The 22,994-nt window shown below is 41.9% G+C and overlaps 4 protein-coding genes across 8 annotated transcripts in view; all 4 read right to left on the bottom strand.

Moving 5' to 3' along the window:
• Positions 1-6,725, bottom strand: part of igf2bp2a (insulin-like growth factor 2 mRNA binding protein 2a) — a 44,357-nt gene extending 37,632 nt beyond the window's left edge. Inside the window, exons 1-2 of one of the 4 annotated variants that reach the window (XM_080478801.1) lie at positions 6,314-6,725; positions 5,009-5,069 (exon numbers count right to left, since the gene is read on the bottom strand). In XM_080478801.1, the coding sequence (XP_080334927.1) occupies positions 5,009-5,069; positions 6,314-6,488 (236 nt within the window). In that variant the 5' untranslated portion in view covers positions 6,489-6,725. Of the gene's footprint in view, positions 1-5,008; positions 5,070-5,834; positions 6,229-6,313 lie in introns of those variants that run through there. The other 3 variants (XM_080478800.1, XM_080478803.1, XM_080478802.1) reach the window with 3 other exon arrangements.
• A 3,269-nt stretch (positions 6,726-9,994) lies between these two features.
• Positions 9,995-16,880, bottom strand: tra2b (transformer 2 beta homolog). The gene is made up of 8 exons (XM_080478859.1): positions 16,716-16,880; positions 13,873-14,012; positions 13,632-13,794; positions 11,277-11,465; positions 11,060-11,175; positions 10,646-10,756; positions 10,425-10,498; positions 9,995-10,308 (listed from the first exon to the last, which is right to left on the bottom strand). Exons 1-8 carry the CDS (start codon positions 16,737-16,739, stop codon positions 10,298-10,300), a joined length of 828 nt encoding a protein of 275 aa, XP_080334985.1. The 5' UTR covers positions 16,740-16,880; the 3' UTR covers positions 9,995-10,297.
• Positions 16,881-18,344: 1,464 nt separating this feature from the next.
• Positions 18,345-20,395, bottom strand: hce2l1 (high choriolytic enzyme 2-like 1). 2 transcript variants are annotated; one of them, XM_080478679.1, is made up of 9 exons: positions 20,205-20,395; positions 20,034-20,118; positions 19,841-19,900; positions 19,607-19,759; positions 19,401-19,518; positions 19,149-19,327; positions 18,984-19,065; positions 18,779-18,903; positions 18,345-18,694 (listed from the first exon to the last, which is right to left on the bottom strand). In XM_080478679.1, exons 1-9 carry the CDS (start codon positions 20,274-20,276, stop codon positions 18,681-18,683), a joined length of 888 nt encoding a protein of 295 aa, XP_080334805.1. In that variant the 5' UTR covers positions 20,277-20,395; the 3' UTR covers positions 18,345-18,680. The 2 variants fall into 2 exon arrangements, with proteins under 2 accessions (XP_080334805.1, XP_080334804.1); XM_080478678.1 differs by having other exon boundaries at positions 18,347-18,694; positions 20,067-20,118; positions 20,205-20,317.
• An 866-nt stretch (positions 20,396-21,261) lies between these two features.
• hce2l2 (high choriolytic enzyme 2-like 2) lies at positions 21,262-22,633 on the bottom strand (the record flags this gene model as incomplete). Its single annotated transcript, XM_080478188.1, has 7 exons — positions 21,262-21,281; positions 21,371-21,495; positions 21,577-21,658; positions 21,832-22,010; positions 22,153-22,270; positions 22,364-22,519; positions 22,600-22,633. The coding sequence occupies 7 exons, from the start codon at positions 22,631-22,633 to the stop codon at positions 21,262-21,264; spliced, it is 714 nt and encodes a 237-aa protein (XP_080334314.1).
• Between the last annotated feature and the right edge of the window lie 361 nt (positions 22,634-22,994).

Raw genomic sequence — 22,994 nt, 5'->3', positions numbered from 1 at the left:
TGTGACTATTTATAAACTGTGTTGCCTTGTTTTGAAAGGTTAAATATGTTTTGCCGCTCAACACAAATATTATTGGGTGACTAGGAAAACATAAGCGGCTCTTTGGTGTTAAAAGTGGCGGACCCTGACCTCGACAGATGGGACGTCTCCTTCATCTCTCATTTGGATGAGCCTGTTATTAACTTTGCACATCAGCAATTGTTGCTCCAGTTGTGTCACTCAGTCACCACAAACCATTTCCAAGCTGGAAAAAAGTTCATATTTGTCTTTGCTGCTTTATTCCTGTTCTCTCTTTTTTTTTTCTTTTTTTTTTTAAAAGGCTTACTCACAATCTACGTCAATTCAGAACAGTTGTACTCACAGCATTCACGGCTTCTACACCTCCTCACTACCACTCCTCAGAGTCATTTTACTGATTATGTAAATCCTGGTTGTAATGAGTGTAATGCTGCAGTAACATATTAGTCATGCAACAAGTTGCAGAGGAATGTGAATGACTATTGGCTGAGAAATGAATCTACAGACGCTGTTGCCATATACATGCGAGTGTCTGTTAAAAAAAAAAGAAAACGCATTTCCAACGCCTGAGGAGCTTGAGCAGCGATCCCACAAGTCTGATAGACACACAATGAATTGACTATTCTCTCACATCTAATCTCACACCTCCCTTTAGCTATGCACTTGGTTGTACGAGCAAATCTGTTAGCTCTTCGCCAGAAACGCAGAGAAGTGGCTCCATATTCATGAGGAAAGTTCAGAAATGTTATAGAAATGTAGTCGTAGAGCGGTGGAATTTAAATGCAGCAGACTGAACACATTATAAAGGGCTTTTGATAATTTATGACAAGTAAGTGGCGAGATTTCCTGTAAGAGCTCATCAAGGGCAATCTACTATAATATCACTTTTGCAAAATAAGGTTTCGCCACCCTCTTTCGTGACAATTAATGAGTCAAAAGCCTGAAACAGTACAAATGCGGGTTCAAAAAATAAAAGGCAGCGGTAATTATGTTTCAGGCAAAAACAAACAAATACACGAGACGTGGTCCATACGACGGACCACTCAGTGCGAGCAGCTTCAACCGAGAGGTGAAGGGAGACACGAGGAGTCGGGAGGAGGGCGCAGCGGATGTGGCATGTCAGGGAAGCGGGGCAGCGCCTCCTGCTATCACTCCGGACAGAACTGGAGCCCGATTTGAAGAGCTTCCCCTTCTCCCAGGATCAACTGGGGAGTATTAATGGATTCGGAGTGGATCAACTGATGGCTATCGAGTTTCGCTGTTTTCACTCAGTGTGCACTGACAACCCAGCACACGCACGCACGCACGCACGCACGCACACACACACACACACACACACACACACACACACACACACACACACACACACACACACACACACACACACACACACACACACACACATCTGCATGGGCACTACTGTGGTGCAATGCAGATATTTACACGCATGTCTTACTCTGTATCCTTGTACAAAAAAAGACCAGAAAGATCTAATAATCAATTGAGCGTCAGTAAAATTAATATTTTGTTTACATCAACACCACTACACCGTTCAGCCTGTGTTTACTCTCAATACAGTGAAGCATGGGGAAAAAAAAAAACAACCAGTTACAAATTCATTATTTTTATACGTAAGCATGTTTTCTCTTCAAACAAACTCAAGCATGTAGAGAAATAATTATGGGGGAGAAAAGTCAGGTTATCTCAGTATTGCTGATAAAACTAGGAGGTAAACAACCATCCACACTGTGAAGGAGAATAAATGTAATTGTGTAAATCTTGCACGCTTCATATTGATGACTGACTATTGATGAAACTCACAGTGGGGGCTCACATTAGTTAGTTTGCACACACCTTCACACGCCTGTTTGATAGTTAGGTGATGCTGCATATTGTTCATGTAAAACTGATATCAATTAACACATAGTTCACAGTCTGCTTCTTTGTGTGCTGTGAGTGTACAGATAACTTTGTTTAACAAGGAAACTCAAGATACCGAAAAAAGAAAAATGTTTTTCTGGTTTTATGCGTGAACATCCGAAAACATCACAAGTACAAACACAACCGAATTTTAGTTCAAGGAAGCTTAATTTGCCATTAAAACAAATTCTATCATTCGTATTGAATAAAAATTACAGTAATTTTGTAACAGAAATTAAAATACTGTTGATTATAATCTGTATTGATTTTCTCTTTTGTTAAATTTTTTTGTGTCAGGCATTTTCCCAACTAAGAGATTTTTGTTAATCTTACAACTACATATGACACTCATGTGATCACAGCTAAAACAAAAAGAAAACTTACATGATTTCAAAACTAAGTTTACTCACTGAAATATATTCAATGCGGTTTTAGTAGGTGTTGCCACATGCTGGAATCCACATTCAGTAACCCAAATTTAAGTATTTAAAACACTGTTAACACAATTAAAACATATTGTTTTTGTGGGACACAAAGATTGTATTCCTTAAGGAAATCCTCTTGAAATGTGAACAAGAATGTGTAGGTCATTATTCACTTATTTTGTAAGACGTGAATCCTCAAAGGTTTTACAAATTAAATTACAATTTTTATAAAATAGCCAACACCTGTGAGACTTCCTTTAGTATAAAACATTAAAAATCCTGGAAGGAAAATAACATTTATAGAATAATGAATGCATTAAAAGTACACATTTTGCCACTTCTTGGAGTTACTCAAAATAACTTTTAAAAGGCCCGTACCTTCAGATAAATTAAATTGAATGCTTTCATAAAAACAGCAGCATAGTCAATCAGGTTCTTTAGTTCTTTTAAAAATAAAAAAAACATGATTAATTTCCTTGTGTTATGATGCCATCACAAAACAGAACTCAAATCACAAATAAAGGCAGCAAGCAACAGCTCAAACTACAAGAACCTCACAAAACCAAGAAATGCCAGAAGGCCTGAGAATAAGCCGAAAACTCACACAACCTTCCTAAATGTCAAAACCGTACTGATTCACTCTTCAATCTCTGCTTAACAGATATATACCCCACACACAATATAGCAGAATGATAAACATAAATATCCAACAGTTATATGGACGATAAACCAAGATTGCATGATTATTTCCGTATTTCAAAATTAGAATATTTTTACCAGCTAAAAAAAAATACAATTGTTTCAAGTAATTATGACAATGAAAAACCAAAATACGCAGCTTCACGTAAAGAAAATCAATTAAACTCATCCTGCCTTAAATCAGAGCAGAGGCGACATTTATCAAAGTTTCAAAAGTTAATTCACCGTTTCACGTGAAGGAGAAATACTCCCGTAAAAGCACGAGATCACAGGATATAAAAGTAAACCTTTAAAAGTCGGTGTTTTTTTTATTTGTTGTTGTTTTTTTTTTTGTAGCCTGGACGTGGAACACCTGAACGTATCAGCCCAGCTCGCGCAAGCTGCACGGAAATGGCGTAGATTTCGCTTTAAGGCCCTTTTCAGCAGCAGGCGCACATTGGTCGCTCCAGCAGCTGAGCACACACACACAGACACACACACACACACTGCAGGCACATGTATGGACACTTGCGCCATCTGATTCCGCCTATAGCCGAGCAGTGTGCAGGGCCATCGTGGCAGCCATTATGAGGCTCTCCAACATTGCCATGGCCTACGTGCACACGAACTGGGGAGTGGCGCAGGCTCTTTCTACTCCATGTTGCGCCTTGTGGGCTGCAAGAATGCCTCCACGTCGAGGCGTAAAACGTGGAAACAAACGCAGCAGCTCGATCATAGGACATTTTCAAATCACGTTGTTGTTTTAGTTTTTTTTCTCTGTAGTGTGTTTTCAAGGGAGAAAAAAAGCGAGAGCTGTAACGCAGGAAAAGTGCAGCACACGAAGGGGGAGGTCTCTGCTGGAAGCGCATAAAGTGTGGGTCACATGCTCCTCCACAAGGGGCTTGAATATTTACCTTTTTTGTCACGCAACGTAGGTTTTCCCCCTATAGCCAAAAGCATTGTTCCGAAAATGGGTGGATCTATACATGTCGAGGGTGCGTGGGCTGCACAAATCTGAGCCAACCGAGTGACTTTATCCTGCATGACGCAAAGCAACAACAAGAAAAAAAACACTGCCTGTTTTAATGATTTGTTTCCATACACTTAAGGGAAGAAAAAAAAATCTCGTGGATTTGGAAACTGATTGCACAAACTGACAATAAAACGCTTATGTTGGAGATTTGCAAAGCTGAAGGCTGACCTGTGGGTGAGCCCACGATCCTTCAACGCTCGCTTTACTGGTACACGAAAACGTGTCTCCCACATACATCCACACTCATGCACAGTGCGGGGACCGGGGAAGAGGGGCAGCTGATTGGTATGCAACTCATCGTGCATTGCAGTGTTACAGTCAATAATGAAACCTAACTCTATCGCCTACATACACGGGGAAAAACAGCCATGCGCGTAAAACTGCTTATACGTACACGCCAGTCCACGTTGACGTTTGATTTAAACCAATCAGGTGAATCCAATTAAATCATAATTGTTACATATGTGCCTTGTACGCGTTGGTGTGCATGTGCAGGTTATACAGTAGGAAAAACGGCCTTGCTGCAGATCACGCGCTGTGGCGGCGTGTTTTCTGTGGATGTTGTGCATAAACTCTTTTTTGTTTTCTCGCTCTTTTTTCCTCGTCTTTGGTCGCCCTCGTAATTCCGAATACATCACCAGGAGATAAAACAACAACAGCTTGGTGAAAATCGCACACGCACAGCGGCCGAAAAAAACGAGAAAGTAACTGTGCGTGCTATATTTCACCGCGGAAGCCTACAGGTCACACAGTCAGTCTGCTATGGGGCACAGTATATGTGTGTGTGTGTGTGTGTGTGTGTGTGTGTGTGTGTGTGTGTGTGTGTGTGTGTGTGTGTGTGTGTGTGTGTGTGTGTGTGTGTGTGTGTGTGTGTGTGTGTGTGTGTGTGTGTGTGTGTGTGTGTGTGTGTGTGTTGCCAGGTTTATAGGCCTACCTTAGTTTTTTGGGCACAGAGTAGTCTACCTCTATCACCTTTCCGTGTAATTCAGCTTTACCTGCAGGAGTGAAAATGGATAGTGTAACGTTAGCCGAGCGTCATAAAAGTGACAATACAAGCTGGTAGGCCTCCACACCAACACTTTTGAATCACTTCACCAAGTAGGTGCGACCCCATTCAAACAGCCAACCCCTGGAAAAAAAGTACTGTGCAGTGGCGCGCGATGCGCACCGCGGGTGCACAAACTGTATACATTTACATTAACAGGACCACCGTGTGACATTTTAGGGGTGACAATTAAGAACATTGGGCGCCAAAATGAAGCGAATTAAGCGTAAATCGTGTTAGGGGAAATGGGCAGCCATGCTTTCCACTCCCACAGCCCTCATCGTGCAGGGAGGCATGTTTTTTTTTTTTTCTTCTTCTTCTTCTCTCAGTAAAGAATGCAACATCAAAGAGGAGATGGTTTGAAAGGAGAGTGACTTGTACTCTTTCTATTGTGAATAGGTGCTTCTTAATTCTGCGTGTATGGCCAGCCGTGGAGTGAATTTGAAGCGCTCCTCGTCGAGGCTTGAACACGGCTTTTGGTTACTATTATGAGTGGCCTGGCGCAGCACGGAATTAGCGTCTCACCTCGTCCCCCCTCAGCTACCTGTTTATTAGCCCTTTCCTCTGGACCCCCGTGACCCACCTCCAAGACACCTCGTAAAAACATGCCCAGACATCAGATGAACAAGGATCTGACAAGTTTTCCGCGCTCGCTTCGCTCCACTCTCTTCAATAAAATCAAGATAAAAAATAAGTGAAAAATAATTATGCCTACCCGAACCATCAGACCATCCCATACATTCCAGTGGGTGATTGCAAAGTAGCGCCCCGCACTATCGGAATCTCTCAAATACAGCTCGTTTGTGTGCGTAAAGTGCGTTCCGACGGCTGGTGTTTTCTTTTGGGCTAAACTGGCACTGAAGCTCCGAGTGTGTCCTGTGATCGATCATTTATCCAATTTTTTGTTGGAGCGTGCATGACTGAGCGTTCATCTAAACTCTCATGGCACACGGATGTGATCGCAAACAGTGTCCCGAGCACACGCAGTCACTCACACACATATTAAAAAAAAAAAAAAGGAAGAAAAAACAACAACACAAGAACGAGCAGAAGCAATTATTAATATTTCACATTTAGGACACGCTGACCTATTGTGTACGAGTGTGTGTGTGGTTTTTCAACCTCGTGGTGCATTTTGACCCGCTGTGAAATGTTCCTGTCACCGGCAGCATCACTTATCAAACGCACACTTACCATTAAGGATCTCTATAGCCTGAATGGCCGAGTTCTGATCGGGGAAGTCCACAAAAGCATAGCCGTTTTTCAGTAGGATCTTCTCGGGCACTGGCAGCTTCCTCTCCGCAAAGAGCTGCTGCAAGTCCTCGACAGTGACCGAAGGACTTAAATTCCCAACATATAGTTTGTACATGATCTGAAAGAGGGGGAAACAAAAATCTCGAAAGGGTTTCAGATCCTATAAGAAGAGTGGCGATATTCAGAGAAGTAGAAATGTACAATTAAAAAATAAAATAGAAAAATCTGCTGGGATTTCTTTCTCTTATTAAAAAAAAAAAAAAAAAAAGGAAAGGCAGCAGTTACACCCCCCCAGGATATTACAAAGCTATAAGCGACCCCCCCAGCACCAACTCTGGCCCTGGTCAAACTCTTTTAACAGGGACTGGGGGAAAAGTGTCGTTACGACGCTCCTCCGGAGCCAATAAGCGCCGCCTCTAAATAAAATCTCCCTTAAAATCACCAGAAAAAAAAAAAAAAAAAAAAAAAAAAAAACTGTTTGGAGGTGCATGTGGGATCACGGCTGCTCTCCCAGCCAAGAAAATGCAGCAGGGTATGAAAGTGGCATGATGAGCACTGGTTACATTCACAACGAAGGGATGGGCTTAAAGGAGAGAGGCAGAAGGGGTTATTTCATCAAATCATAATAAGGGCCGTGCCTTGGGTCCCTCCAGGCTGATGGGTAGGTTGGGGGGATGAAAACAACAACAAAAAAAAGGCTACTGTGTGGAAAAGCGAGTCCTTGTCACTGTAGTTGTCGAGTCAAACAGTGTCACTGATTCCCCCCCCCCCCCCCCCCCCCAGTTCTCGCTTTTTATTAATTTTTGAGTGACACGGAAATATGGATATATGGAGCGAATGTGTCCAGTCCTGGGAGAGGACACCTGTTTCAGATATTGATCACCTCCCCTGTAATGTTTATGAAGCTGTGCGTGCAACTTGAATAAAAACCTTATGTGCAGTTTGCCTTGACACGATTATTAGAAATTAAAGTAATTGTCAGAGGCGATGGCAGTTTCACCCATCTAACCTGTAAAGCAGGGTAAATATTCTCTTTCCCCCCCACTGATAAGGAACTCCACGCACTGTCCTCGGGCTGCAGAAATAGTGGAGCATCTGCTTCCTTTCGTACGGGCATTCATTGTGGTTGCAGTGGTGTAGGTGTGTCTGCATCTCTGTGTGTGCATGGGTGTGTTGAGGAATATGATTGAATGAGAGATTTCAAACATAAGCCAGCATGTCATGTGGAGGCTGTGGCTGCAGTGCCTCCCTCATGCATGGATGTGTAGTGTTGTACCTACACTCGTCAGCAGAGAGGAGGGGAGGAGCCTGGCGGCCTGCAGCCACTGAGTGTTGCTACATGTGACTCGCCCCGCGCCTTGGAACATTACTGCCACCCGCCTGTAGTGCAGCCAGTGCCAGCACCAGGAGTGACCGGCCCTCGCCTTGTTTACGTCAGTGTGTGGACAGAATGGACGTCCACACACACACACTGTGGGCCCATTTACAGCTCCATGATTACTTTGCAGATGACGTCCCGATGCAGTGGCTGCAGCTGAGGAGCCGTCACTCACCAGAGATGCTTCCATCGTCATCCTAGTTCAGGGGCCACATGCAGAACAACGAGAACTAAAAAGAAAAAGAAAATGCCTCTTTCTAAAAAGTTAATGAATGAATGCAACACTTTTATTGCTGGCTCCTGATATGAATGCAGTCAATTGTCTAAAAATGTATTATTTCCTGTTGAAAGATCATTAATCCGATCTGGTGCACGTTCCCACCTCAATGCTGATTTAATGATGGAGCTTTAAATGCTGCCTCCTTAATATCTCGGGTGTTAGTTTATAGTAGTGTACGCTGTGATCCCAAGTGGTTGAATCAGAAATAGTGTTTGTTTTCTTTTTTTTTTTTTAAAGCAATTGAAGTAGCTGAGCATTTTTCTTCTTTTAGACTTCCCATGGTCATCCTTTGGGCCAAAACAAACCTCATTAGGGCGGTTTTAGGTTTTGCACTGTATGTTTAACACCTGTTCCTTAAATAGAGATCAAATGCAGAGGTTACTTACAATCCAGTTTGCCTTATTTGGTCAAAACCAGTAAAATAATCAACTAAATAACCTTCACATCCAAGTTGATACTTTCCTTTTAAATTGGAACAATAAAGTCCCTGTCAACCCCAGTGATTCTCTTGTTTGCTCGTGGGTATTTCTGTGGAGTTTGCACATTCTCCCATCACATGGTTCATCTCAGGGTTTTTCCAATTTGCTCTCACGGCCTGGAAATATGCTTGCTGTGAGTAGGTGGCTCTAAGTTGCCCCTAAGGTGTGAACATGATTGCGTGCTAATTCAAATATGTGATTTTACACTTCCATGCGCGGGGATACGTGACACACTGAAACGGATCCATTCATGTGTTTTATGTCGAGTCCAGTTAGGTCATTGTGCTGACAAATCATTCAACCACCCAAAACATTGTTTCCAGCCTGAGGAAAACGAAGCAGTGCTGGTTGGGATTGTGACACTGAGCAAAATACCGACCAAAACAAGGAACACATGTACACACAAGCTTGTGGTGGAGGAGGGAAATAAGAATGCAGTTTTCAAGGTGTGGTGAGCAGCGCGATGGGATGTTAAGAGGGTTTTTTCAGTTGGAAAGCCTTTCAGAATTTAATGTGGCTTTACTTGGAATTATTTCCCTGCATACTTCCAAAACGTCACTGTGCTTTTAATATGCATTATATTTAGAATTCAGTCTTTAGCTCTAAATACAGGTTTCTACTTAGCTATCAAACATGTAAATGCACCATAGCACCATTCAGCACAAGAGATTCTTACATTCTCACTCTTCTGTAATGCTGTTGAATCCAGTGAGATAAATTATGCTATCTATTCATTTCTGTTATGTTGCACAATAAAATAAAGCCTGAAGCCACTTTGAGGAACTGCCACTTCACTGATCGCTTCCCTTTTTTGTTTTTTTGTTTTTTATTCTGAATGATATAAAACACAGAACCTCATCATAGAGAGCAAATACTCCTGGAACATCAGGACAATTTCTCTTTACATATCTTAACTTGCACTATTTGTTAACCAAAAACAGAATCTACTGTCTTGAAGGAAATCAATGTCAGAGCGGATATTAAAGAGTGAAGAAACGGAACATAAATTATGTTTTAATATTGTTTGTAAAACAATCCTTTGAGTAAATATACAGTTTGTCATTATTGAGTCTTTTGAAAATTATTTTTTTTGTCCTTTTCACTGATGTTAAAAAAAACAACCCCAAAAAACAGCAGCTCATGCCTTCATGTCATGAACGCTGAAACAGGTTTGATCACCTCTGTGACCAGCAGGGGTAGACCTTCCACTTCAACCCTTTGCAGCCACATGCTGATTCACCATATAGAGTCCAGTATCCCTTTAAATATTCACTCACTAGTAAGACTTCATACTGTATTGGTACATGGATTAATACACCTTGTGTTTTTTTCGTAGGCAACAACAAGAATCAAGCCAGACAACCTAAACAACAAAGAATGGGGGAGAAACTACCCGATGAAAAGCAGAGTGACAGAGTCTCCTCAATGAAGCATCTTTGAATCACTAACATGGTTTTGTAGGAAGCAAAACGAAAAACACGAGTCAAGGTTGAGAAAAAAAAAATACATCTTTCATTTAATCTGTTCGAAGATGGATTTTTCATTCAGTTGGATACAACAAAATTCAAACATTTACTGTATCATTTAAAACATATCTACAGATGTAAAAAGAGACCCGGAGAAACTGCTTCAGATCCGATGATTGTGCACTATTACTAGTGTGAGAAATAAAAAGCATTATGATCACATTGAGGAGAAAAAAAACCCCAAAAGAAAACCAACTACTGTGAGATCACTCATATCGCACGGAAACATGAGCTGTGTGCGCTCGCCAAGAGGAGAAATGGTCAATATCGACCTGCGGAATAAAAGAGAGTGATTAGACAAAAAGCCACACGACTGCCGAATCCCAGTAAACAAACAAACAAAAAAAAAACAAACCAAAACAATTGATTGATCATGAAAAGGACTTACGGGGAGAATAGGATCGCGATCTGGATCGAGATCTGTAAGGCCCTCCTCTGTAGTACGGTGACGGAGATCGCCTTCTGAAACGAGACGAAGCAAAAACCGTTCTCTTTTGTCCATTTCTCAGCTTCATGGTGTAAAACAAACAAACAAACAAACAAACAAACAAACAAACAAACAAACACCCCCGACAGCAGATTATCATTTTAAGATGGAGATTGAGTCACCTGTAAGATCTATGGTAGTCTCTGTCGTCATAGCGATCGTAGCCGCCTCTGTCGTACCCGCGATCGTAGTCGCGGGAGTAGCGTCGGGGACCACTGGGGCCACCTCCGCCACTAAGAAAGACGAAGTTTTACATTTTCCGGCTTAAATTTACAGCTCCTGCAGCAAAATCTGTTTGATTCCTATTCCCATTACCAAACCGATTACATGTCCTATGAAAACAACTTGCGAATCAATACCCAGTTTTTTCAAGAAGCCTTTACTTCCGAGTTTTCACTCGTCTAAAACATCTTTCTCCGTCTTTCATTGTTTGGCTCAATAGATGCAACAGCGCCTCGCAGCTCTAAACCCTGCTTCTCGTCAACCCATCTAATTGTTCCACACAAGCAGCCTTTGTTAAGCTTCAGTCAACTTACTATGTGGGCCGTCCCATGTAGATTCCAGGGGTCGGAGTGTGAGCTCTTTTTGTGATGGAGAAGTCCACCCTGATTCTTCGCCCATCCAGCTCCATGCCGTTGGCCCGGTCTTTTGCCTGACAGTGAATGAACATATTGATTACCACAGCGGCCATAGGATCACTTTAAAAACAAGCCGGTTTTCATTTGTTATTTAGTTCTACTCCAACTCTGTTACCTCATTGGCGTCATCGGTGTTCTCGAAGTAAACAAAAGCAAAGCCCCTGGAGCGCCTCGACTGCTGGTCGTACACGATGCTGACGTCGGCCAGGGGGCCGTACTTGGAAAACACTTCCCTCAGATCTCTCTCTGTGGTGTAAAGACTCAGACCGAACACTCCCAGGCAGCAGTTTGGATCTGGATTAGCCTGGAATGTTACAAATATCAAGATCTGATCATGATCATTTTGTGGTACGACCATCCAGCAAAGTATCTGCAGCCGAACACACGACAGACATCACTGTCAGGAGAAATAAAAACAGCTTAGTCAGAAGTTGATACTGTTTTCCCTCCCTTCCTCACTTCTTACATTGTGTAAAGACGCCAGTTGTTTTCAGTGTCCTTATTCTTCAATGACGCCACTATCTTGGTTCCATCCTGCACAAAGCACTGCCAAAGCTTGCCTTTGTTATTTATAGGACCAGCTTCCATCCATCCATCCATCCAGCTTCTTTATCAGAACTATAGTCTCAGGGGTGGCATCTGCTTCTGTCCTGCAAAATCTTAGAAGGAAGTCTTTATAGAATTTGAGACCGGAATGCCTTATTTCACTTAACAGTACATTTGCCAAGGAAGAAACGCATCTGCATCTTTCAGGATCGAGTTTCTCTGGATTCGGCCCCGTCTTACATTGCAGACCCTTTTATGAGCCAGTGCGCGGCCTCTCATCTGGAGTGGGACTCTTCTGGTACTTCCAAAGTCAAGAGTGATGATTACTTAAGTGGCCCTCTTCCGCTTTTAAATCACCGTTTATAGAGTTGCATTTATGTGATATTTGATTTTCCTGTTGAATTTATTTTTACGCCACCAACATGGTACTTTTTTTTATTGTACTTTGTTTCTCACTCAAAAGTTATTGTTTCTACCTGTCATTTCAGTTTTTCTTTTGGGGGAATTTTTATTGTATCCTGAGTCATTCATGTACTCAGTCTGACACATCAAATCCTTTCATGTAAATGTTTTCAAAGGGTGCTATACAAATTAAAGCGCTAATGACAGGATATTCCATGTCGATTTAATTATTTTGACCGTCAAAAATAACAATGAAAGGCATAATTGCCTTTATCGGATGCCCCTTGGCTATCACACTTTTTCGAATTTTGTACTGTTGACAAGCCAACGCTCCCCGGGAGTTCGGAGACTGGAGAGGAATGCGGAAGTGACGTAGCAGGAGAAACTCTCTCTCAGTCTGCAGGGAATGCTACGTTTTCATATTGTGCTGGTGCTTTTCTTTTTTTTTTAAAGGGATTTTCATCACAGAATGATCTAATACATAGACATATAGTAGTAGATGTCAACTAGATTGTGTCTCTACAGATAGACATACTCTATTAGATCGTCCCTTATGTCGTGTGGACTAGAGCAGGGGTTTCCACCCTCGGTCCTCGAGGGCCACTGTCCTACATGTTTTAGCTCTCTCCCAGTTGCAACACACCTGATTGCAATGAAGGGCTCTTTATTGGACTTTTTTTTACAACCTTGGTGATGACATCACCATTAGATTTAGGTATGCTGAAGCAGGGAGAGAACTAAAACATGCAGGACAGGGGCCCTCGAGGACCAGAGTTGGAGACCCCTCGACTAAAGGCTCTACACATAATGAAGGATCTACTATCATATGTCTACGCTGTTGGTGCGTTGGAGCAGACATTCAATGTATGGGACAGATTGACAGTAGAGTTAATTTATTTATAGTCCCTCATTAGTCCTCCAACTGGAAATTTCTTCACCAAACGGCCCATCTTCAGCAGCCACACAGCGCCGGGCTCAGGGGAGGTGATGGAGGCCGGGGATGTAGCTCAGGGAGTCATGGTGCAGGTTGTTTGGACTGTCGGAGAAAACCGGAGTACCGGAGCAAAACCGCACACATGAAGAGAACATACACACGTCACACAGAAAGGCTCCTGCCGGGATTTGCACCGAGAACTTTTTTTTTTTTAATTGGGACCTTCTGGCGGTGAGGTTAGAGGCTGTGGACTCTGGATTCCGGACATGGTGAGCGGAACACGTATTATCACATCAGATCCACCGTCTTTATTCTGTCGTCTCCCATGGTAACTGATATGGACACAATTACGTTGCCTTGACAACCGTTGTTGGCATCCTGTCTTCAGATTGTCCGAATCTGTGCCGGAGTTGCTGGGTTGATTGTCAACACACCCCTCAAATCTGTTGGGTCAGACCTCCAACGCTCCCGCAAACACTCTCTCATAGTCTTCTTCTTTAAAAAAGCCTTCAAATACTGCTGAACAGTGTGGACTGTCAGGAATATTTCTGTTTCTTCACCTTTCTGTAAGTAACGAGTAAGACTTACACGATTGCCGATGTGCCTGCGGCGATTGGACATAGGTGAGCGACTGTGGCTTCTACGTCGCCGCTCGCCACTGTAGGACCTACTGCGAGAGCGGCGGCGATAAGAGCGAGAGCGAGAGTGAGAGCGACTATAGTGTCTGCGTGAGCCACGGTGGGAATGGGACCTGCGGACACAGCAAAACTTTATTTAGCTTCCCGCGGTAGTGACATCCAACAAGACTTATGATGGGACTGCTGCTCACCTCGACCTGGACCGAGACTGGGATTTGGAACGGGAGTGGTGGGAGCCTTTTTTTGAATGATCAGGTGAGCGAGCCGGGGAGCGGCTCGCCGACTTCCCCGAGCCTCGAGGACTCGCGCTCCTTGAAGCGGAGCGAGACTCCTGAACAAACCACACACACCAACACACATCTCATCAGTGCCATCAGGTCATGGAGCAATCATCCAAAAATATTTCTACATGTTATTGATTAAGATAGGGAAGAGTACAAGAAAAGAAACTGAATTTAAGACATAGACTTACAAATGAAGGTTAATACTAGTTTATGTAGTCATGAACAGTAAAACAAAATTATGATTACATTTATCAATACAATATCAAATAGACATAGTGGAAAATAGAAAAGTGTAAGTTGTTAAATAGATGTGGAAAGGTTAAATTTAATGTGTAGTGTATTTAACAAAGACATGCACGCTTTGACAAACAGATCAGAAATTTACTTAGCGCAGTGACCTTATCCAGATAACTTCCTTAACTTCATTTCTGTAACTTCATTACTTCACATTATTCTTCTTTCTTCAATTGTCTTACTTCTTCTTACTTCCCCCATTTCACACAATGCCCACACTTCTTCCCTCGTCATGATTTAGCATGCATTGAACATTTCAGGTTCACACACGTGAGCTTCATATTATAGACAATAAAGTGGACATGAGACTTCTTCCACATTTTCTTCGTCCAACCTTAACCTTAATGAAAAAGAAAAGGATGAAGAATATATGACTACAATTATAACGGCACGCTTAATCAACTTTGATGAGTTATTGTTATCTTATGACATGAATGGGAACGTTCAAGACCACATTATACAAATTATCAGGGTTCAGCTTTACAAGTATTTCACGTTCAGCGGTTCTTCAATCATTATGTACCACAAGCCGCTTTAAGCCAGAACTGCATGAAATATCAAAACATGTGAACAATGATAAGAATAAACTGGAGGAGTAATAATGTGGGGGGGAAAAAATGCTGCAAGAAACATTTGGCTTTAATGGGATGGCAAAACACTCAGAGCTATCCATGCTGAAGAAAACGCACAATACTAAACATGAACACTGATCACTTTGTTTAATGATGGATGTGATCCGGTACAAAAACTGCTGCGAGACCTGCCTTTACTAAGACGATAATGCTCAGTTTTAGTTGAGATGGAGGAGGTTGTATTTGTCTACATGTTCGGTTTTGAGGTTGTAATCTACAGTTGTTGAGTGGACCTGCGTCACACTAAAGGTGGTGATGTTAGAATATTATTGCCAGACGAGAGGATAATAATATTACAAACGCTGTTTATAGTAAGTTCAGCATCACAGCAAACCACAACCTCGAAAAAACAAAAAACAAACAAACACCTCCGGATTCCTCAAGCTAAAAAGAATATCATCACATTAGTAAAGGACAGAGCAGCTGTACCAGATCCTGTCACATGTTTTTTAGAGTTAAGCCCGTCTTTACTGTTAAAAAATTCCGTCAACATTGTTATAATTTATGGCATGTAGCTTGAAAGGCATCCCACTGTACAGAAAATACTAGAATTTGATCCAAAATCAATCAATGGAGCCTTAATTTTCACACACAACCCGATCACTGCTCTGCCAATGGAAACCCAAAAAACCTCAAGATGCAGCTCCAATCATTTGTATTGAGCACCTTCAGCAAAACATGAAACACTCCTGAAACTCTCAAGGTCAAAACTTACAGATGTGAAAGTGTTTTAGATTTACATGCACTACAAAAAATAAAAAATAAAGCTTTGTGAGAGACTGAATGGGACAAATCTCTAGTGTCAGAAGCAGTGATGTCCATTACAGATTCACACAAAATAATTCAGTTCAAAGATGATTAGAATGGCTGATGTCTAGCACATCAGATCGAAACTTATACATTTCATTATTTGCTCTGCATAAACTTCTGCAAGCTAACACACACACACACACACACACACACACACACACACACACACACACACACTCACGAAGTTGCCTTCAATTTTGAAGAAAAGCTGGTGGGCTCAGCAGCTGAGGCAGGAGTCAGACTACACTACCAGCTTTAAATAGACATGCAAGAACTGAGAGTGCATTAATACAAATGAAATGGAGCAGTCTGGAGGCTGTCACATTGATATAAGTACTTCCCCATATTAACTCGTTTGGCTTTGCCTCAAAAAAAAATTAGAGGATGCAATTAAACTACATGCTGCCACATAAATGTGGTTTTGTTCGTTACGTCGGGCCTGAATCAAATGAATGAGGTTTAATAGAGCTTAAAAACATTTAATATTTGCGTCAGACGGGCTGGAGCGACGTGAAACTAATAAACGTGCAGACGATATCTCCCTATTAAAATAATTACGTACGAGTCTCAAATCTTATTAACCAATGCAGTTAAAATTATCGAAAATAATTGTTTTTATCGGTGATTAAATCAAACACAGAACACGTTTCTAGTGGCCCGCGGTGGTTGTTTTTGAGGGTAAATTTGCACAGCAGCAGCCTCGTTCATTCAAACCGAAGGCCTGAGGCCTAACTCCCTCAGAACAAGCTTTAGCTACCGCGTAAGAAGCTGGCCTTATCTACAGATAATTATGTTGACGAGACGTCTCGTAATTACAAACAAACGACACTATTGGGTTTATCCGCATTCAGTATTGCAAAACGAAAACAAAGAGATCAGTTTCGGCTCGTGAGTGCAGCTAGCAGGCTAAGCTAAACAACATTGCGTTACGGTCTCTGCAGCATAACAATCCGAGCACTTAACACATTAGTGGGGCTTTACTAGAAGCTACAAGGCAAACAAGCGAATACATACCCGGCCTTTGTCGTTATCACTCATTTTTAGTGAGAGTGAGTGTATTAAAAACAACAGAACTATCAGCCCGCTGCTACCAGCTAAAGCTATAGCTACATGTGCAGCAGCGGGTGAGTCGGGATGGGCGAGTGAGTGCGGCTGGACGGCGGCTCCTCCCTCCGGTTCTCCCCCCGCCGCTTCTTCCCAAGGGGCTGTGGTTCGTCCTGCAGACCCCTCAACAGTTCATGCATTCAATTAACCGAGACACTTGTACACATTTGTGGGGGAAACGCACGAAGGAACTAGTCACTGTTAATCTTAATTTACTGACTGTAACATGTTTTTAAGCGTTAGAAGGGTTATATTAATATTTGGCACTGAAATTGCAGAAACGACTCCCACAAACTGGCGTGTAAGTTTGTTAGAGGTACATTTTGGAATTACAACACAACCTGCATGAATGGGAAACAGCCACGAGGCATTAACAGAGACCCCCACTGATCCTATGGAGAAGAAAGACAAGCAGGCCCAGAACAATATGACTTGTGGTTGTTTTGTGTCTCTGTCTTGCAGATGTTTTCCACTTTGTGGTCATTTTTCCTCTCCTTGTGGACTCAAATCTCCTTTTGAGTCTCATGTTAGAATTGATAGCACTCTTTCAAGTCACTTTGAATTGTTTGTTTTCTTTTTCTTTGTTCACTTTGAGTCTCACAATGGTCATTTTTGTCATTTTGTCTCATGGACCTTGTGATCATTTTACACCCATTTGTTTATGCCTTTGTTGTGTGTCTCTTTCTTGTTGAGAGATTCTTTCTTTTTGGGACATGCCATGTGTTAATGCCAGAGGCCCTCACGCCATATCTGGTCATCCCTGGCCACTTGGCCAGCCGGCATGAGATCAGAAATAGTTTCCATCCATCCATCCATCCATCCATCCATCCATCCATCCATCCATCCATCCATCCATCCATCTGCTTTATCCTGTGTGGGCTGCTGGAACCAATCATGAGTGAGGCCAGGGAACACCATGGACAGGTCACCAGTTCATCAGAACTTGCTTATAAATTTTGAATAGAGTATATACAATGCATGTAATACCACTGCTTTGTTTTCATTTTGATAGACAGTGTGGAGATTCTCTAGATTTAAGAACTGAGCTCCAAGTTGAAGACACGCAACTAGTTCAGGGAAAACTGACGTTCTGTACAAGGATTGCAGTTTGGATTGTCATTTTCAGACAAAAAACACAGAGAAAAACAAGAACTTGACTGATAGAGAACAGGAAGCTTATCAGGACCACCTGGCATTTTATTCAGGCTTATATAAATATTGAGCAAAATTGAGTTCAATCTATTTTTCAGCCGTCCACAGCAGTTCCTGTTTTTCATGTGGCCTCTTGGAAAAATTAATTGTCCACCAATGATCTAGATTTCAATCAAGTTTTCTTATGGTGGGAAATATTCATCAGCTATTTTGCCAAGGTTAATGAATTTATCACTTTCATACATAAAGGAAAAGCCTTGTCAGTTTGAAAACTTATCAAGATGCTCCACCTGAAAGCAGTTTCATTATTACACCACAGTAACCAGACAAGATCTTATTTCTAATCCATTTCTGGAAACAAAGATAGACGCAAAACAGACCATCAGTCTCACTGGCGGGATTCTATTTATTTATTGTAAGAGCAAAATAAATATGAAGGGGGCCGATAATGAAACAAACTGATTCAAAGACCCGATACAATGATCTATAAGGTGTCAGTTACACACAAGCGACTGGTCAGAGAAGCGGCAGTTTTATTCTTAGGCAGTTATATTGCTTCCCATTACAGTTTTTTTTTTAATCAGGTAGGGTTCGAAAATGAATGAGCACAAACTAAAGATACATACTAGGCATTGCTATGTCTAAAAACCATATTACAGAAACACCCATGTATCCACACGAGACTATTTCCCACATCTGACAGGATGTGATTGCCCAATCCAATTACTCATTGGCACCTGCAGCAGGGAAAAGAGATGCAATGAAGTAATTTAATTAGACTTTTAATCACCTGCTGCCAGCGTCTGTATGGATTCACGTACCACAGTTATAGAGCACATTTATCTTGTGAAGATCGAGTCCACTTGGTCCGTCTCGTTGGCCAATAGGAATATAAGGATCCGGTTTGGGGATGATTGTTGGACCGCCGTCTTCAGAGAAGGCATATCTGAAAGGATGAGGCGTACAGTGATGATGAAGCATCGCCATGAAAGACATACACTTGCTTTGCGTCACAGAGCAGCTCACCTTCCATAATGCATCACAGAGCTGTAGTCATAGGGGCTGTTGAGATTGTTTGTCACCTGCTTCCTGAAGTTGTGCATGTGGTCTGTTAAAACAAACAAAACGTTCAATCCAGTTCAGGAAAAGATTCGGATAACCGAAATCCGAGAGGTGATTGTTTATTCCGACCTTGCATGATGTTTTTCCACACAATAGTGACGTAGTGGTCTCGGTCCGAACGAGATTGCTCATGTACAAAGCCGAGGGCATGCATCAACTCGTGGGCCGCCACTCCTGACCACATGCATCCTGGAGTCTGCAGGGACAGGGTCTGGCTTCCTCCCGTCTGCCCCAGAAATGACCAGCAGCTGGGGGTAGAGAAATATGATGTTACGGTGCAAATCCACATCACAAAAAGCCCCAAATGGGAGTCACGCTCACCCATATCGAGGCTGAATATCAAGGAAGCTGGCTTCATTTGAGCGGTGAATAAATTTAACGCATGTTCCGGAAGAAATGTCTTGCATCCCAGTTTCTATGGTGATTCTGTCCATGTCATCTGTCATAAAAAAAAAGAAGATAAGTTTGAATTCAAGAATATGGTAGACTGCATTTAGAACACCTTTTTTTCAGTGTGACGTTCTTACCATAGATGGGCGACAAGATGTAAGGCACATAAACAAATCCATCCACTGATTTAGGCCACAAACAGGCATTCCCGGGGCAGTTTATGGCACTCCTAACATATGAAACTGCAATGTCTCCATCTCTGAATGACAGTCCTCTGGGGGCTTGAAACCCTGATGAGAAATTTAGCATTTGAGTAAAGGTCAAAATGAGATAAAGAATTGAAGTAGAACAAGGATGCACTGCTTACTTACTGCGATTCACTTCCAGGATTTGATCCATTGCATTGAAGTCTTCAAAGTCTGGCTTTTCATCTGAATACAAAAACAAAGATGAACTGAAATGTCTTCTACTCCCATATACATACATTCTTTCATCCAAAGACTGTGCCTGTTATTTGCATGCAGAATAAAGCAAGAGTAAATGTAAAGTCTTTGAAATGCTTACCTGAGTATTTCCTTAATTTTTGGAATAGCTCACCTGAGTATTTCCTTTTCAACCTCACTTTCCCCTCATGCACGCCTGTAGAATTCTGTTACACAAAAGTCCATCTCAATATATTTTCCCTACAAAGCATGGCAAGATCGAAAGGGGCATTTATTTCCCAGTGGTACTGACCTTAACAGGCAGCATGCTCGCCTGTGTTAACAAGCCAAACAAAACACCCAGGAGCATCGTGGGAGCATACATGGCCACGGTTGTGTTTGAGACGGATTCACCAGTTCCAGTCCTTCAGTGCCGCAGTGCTTCACCTCCGAGCCTATATACCAGTTTCTCCTCTGTTGCTCTGCACTGATTGGATCCTCACTCTGTAAAGAAGCATGATTAAGACCTCTCATCATCCAGTGAGTGTAATTTACTCAAGTCCACTACTGATCCGCATCAGGTGGTCCCTTTGCTGACCTTCACTTGTTGTCTATAGTTATCGCACATGAGATTCAGCACTTTCTGAAATGAGACGCCTAAAGATGTTTAGCTGTTGTATGGCTTGTGCCGCACCTCAGCAGCTGCTATCAGAATAACTGTCCACCCAGTCCCAACAGACCAGCAATTTGTGTCTGGCTGAGAAGGCAACCAGTGATTTTGTGATCTACTATCAGCTGATGACGGCGTCAACAACAATAATTTTGCCACATGGGTAGATATATTATAACAAAAGCTTATCCTCTTCAAAATATCATTTCTATTTCAATCGAGGGGACAATTTTGACAGAGACTAGATGAGGTAAAAGTACATGTTTGCATTTTCTGCAATCTTAGTTATTACTACTACTATGAAATGTCTGTATCTGAGTGAAGGTTGCAACCCAGCAACAAATATGAATACACTCATCCATCTTTCTGTGTCTGTGTGTGTGTGTGTGTGTGTGTGTGTGTGTGTGTGTAATGAAGTTCGTTTACAATCAATATTCTCCCTTTTTCTTATCTTTCATTGATAATAGGTTGATTGGAATGCTTGATAACTTTCTACTATAAACCAGTCTTCATCGTGTTCGTCTATCAAACATTTACATAATTTCAACTCCATTTGTTTAAGTACACAAAACTACGCAGACTCTGGATAAGTGCAGATAGAAAGCTTGAATCAATCTTTATTGAAATCATTCACGTGAGGCAAAAGCAGTTTATAAAATCCGATTTCAGTACACTCCAGCTTCATGTCGGTTGTCTTCAGTTAATTATCATCTATGTCACCTGCAGAGAGACAAAAACAAATTGAAATATCAACACAGAAGCACGCTTTCCATATGTTTTGCCCATTTTCCACATGGCCAGGCACGAACCGCAGTTATAAAGTTTGTTGATCTTTAGCTTGTCGATGTGGCTGAGACTTGATGACTGGCCCAGTTTTATCTTCTGGCTGTTCTTAGGGACGATGGTCGGCTCCCCATCCTGAGAGTATGCATACCTAAAGAAATACATAATAAATGTTACCCCCAAAAAATGTATATATACAGTATTTGTGATCCAAAATGAAGAAATCGCTTACATCCCAAAGTGCATGATTGAGGCATAGTCATAAGGCAGATCCAGACTTTCAGTCTTGAACTTTTCGAAATTCCTCAGTCGATCTGTTAGAAATTGTAAGAGATTGTATTTATCATTTTAGACAAGATTTCTAAATGCTGTTTTGCCATACAGATACAGTGACACGTTCATTATGAAAATTGACATCCAAACAGATACAGTTCTCAGGAGTTCTCCTTGTACAACGTCAACCACTTTTCACCCCTTTTTAAATTACCTCTCCATATGTTTGGCCACTTGATGGTGACATAGTTGTCTCGGTCGAAGCGGGACTGCTCATGCACAAAGCCCAGAGAATGCATGAATTCATGAGAAATCACTCCAACCTGCAGGCACTGAGGACTCTGCAGAGACACGGTCTGCCGTCCACCACGAGAACCAAGGTAGGACCAGCATCTGGTTGCATACACGGACACAGTATAAGTTATTAGAAAGTATAGCGACACAGAATGGGGAATCCATTTCTCCACACCACTTTTAATTGAACTTGTCTTATTTTTACATCGTAGCGTTCAACCTTTCAGGGACTATTGCTCACCCAGATTGTGGAATGATGTCAATGTAGTCTCTCTGGTGAGTCAGAGGAACAAACCGGACACAGGTGCCTTTCTCGATGTTCTCCATGCCTTTCTTTATCAGCTTTGTCTCCATCTCAGCTGTTAATTTTATTTTTTGCAAAGAGGATTAAAACGTTATAGATAATTTGTAAAAAAAAAACTAACTAGTAACTCACACTAATATTAACTCACTGTATTCAGGTGAGACTCGGTAAGGAATGTAGACATGTCCATCAACTGATTTAGACCAAAGGCAGCTGCGTGCAAAGCACACTTTGGAGCGTCTCCCACTGGAAACTGCAATGTCTCCTTCTCTCAGGGTGGTTGTCCCGTCTATAACTCGAGAGGCTGCCGCATAGGTGGGAGAACATTTGAATCCTTCACAATTCACATTTCCCTGCATGTTGTTTCGGTCATGTGTCACTCACCCAGGAACTCATTGGCTTTAATGATCGCATCCATCGCCGTTTCATCCTTTAGCTGTTCGCGCCCTTAAAACAGAAAAAGAAGTCAGTGCATATGTTTTCTGTCAGTGCAATCTCACCTGCACTGACAATTTAACTCAATGTAAATTGTTACCTTTATACCCAACGGGACCCCATTTGGGACTCAACAAAAAGCTCTGCAAAAAAACAAAACACAACACATTCATTTGCATTTCTGTCCATTTGTTTGTAAGTTAGTTAACTTGGATCCCAATCTCATTCATATTTACCGGAGCTTGAAAAGCTGAGACACAGATGAAAAACATGCTCAGGAGGATAATCCGCTCCATCTTTCCCAGTCGGATACTGTATGCCTTCAGTGTTGCCATTTGACCCAT

Source organism: Lipophrys pholis (assembly GCF_963383615.2).
Source record: "Lipophrys pholis genome assembly, chromosome: 13".
In the NCBI taxonomy this organism is placed as follows: domain Eukaryota; kingdom Metazoa; phylum Chordata; class Actinopteri; order Blenniiformes; family Blenniidae; genus Lipophrys; species Lipophrys pholis.
This window is presented reverse-complemented; position numbering and strand designations above follow the sequence as displayed.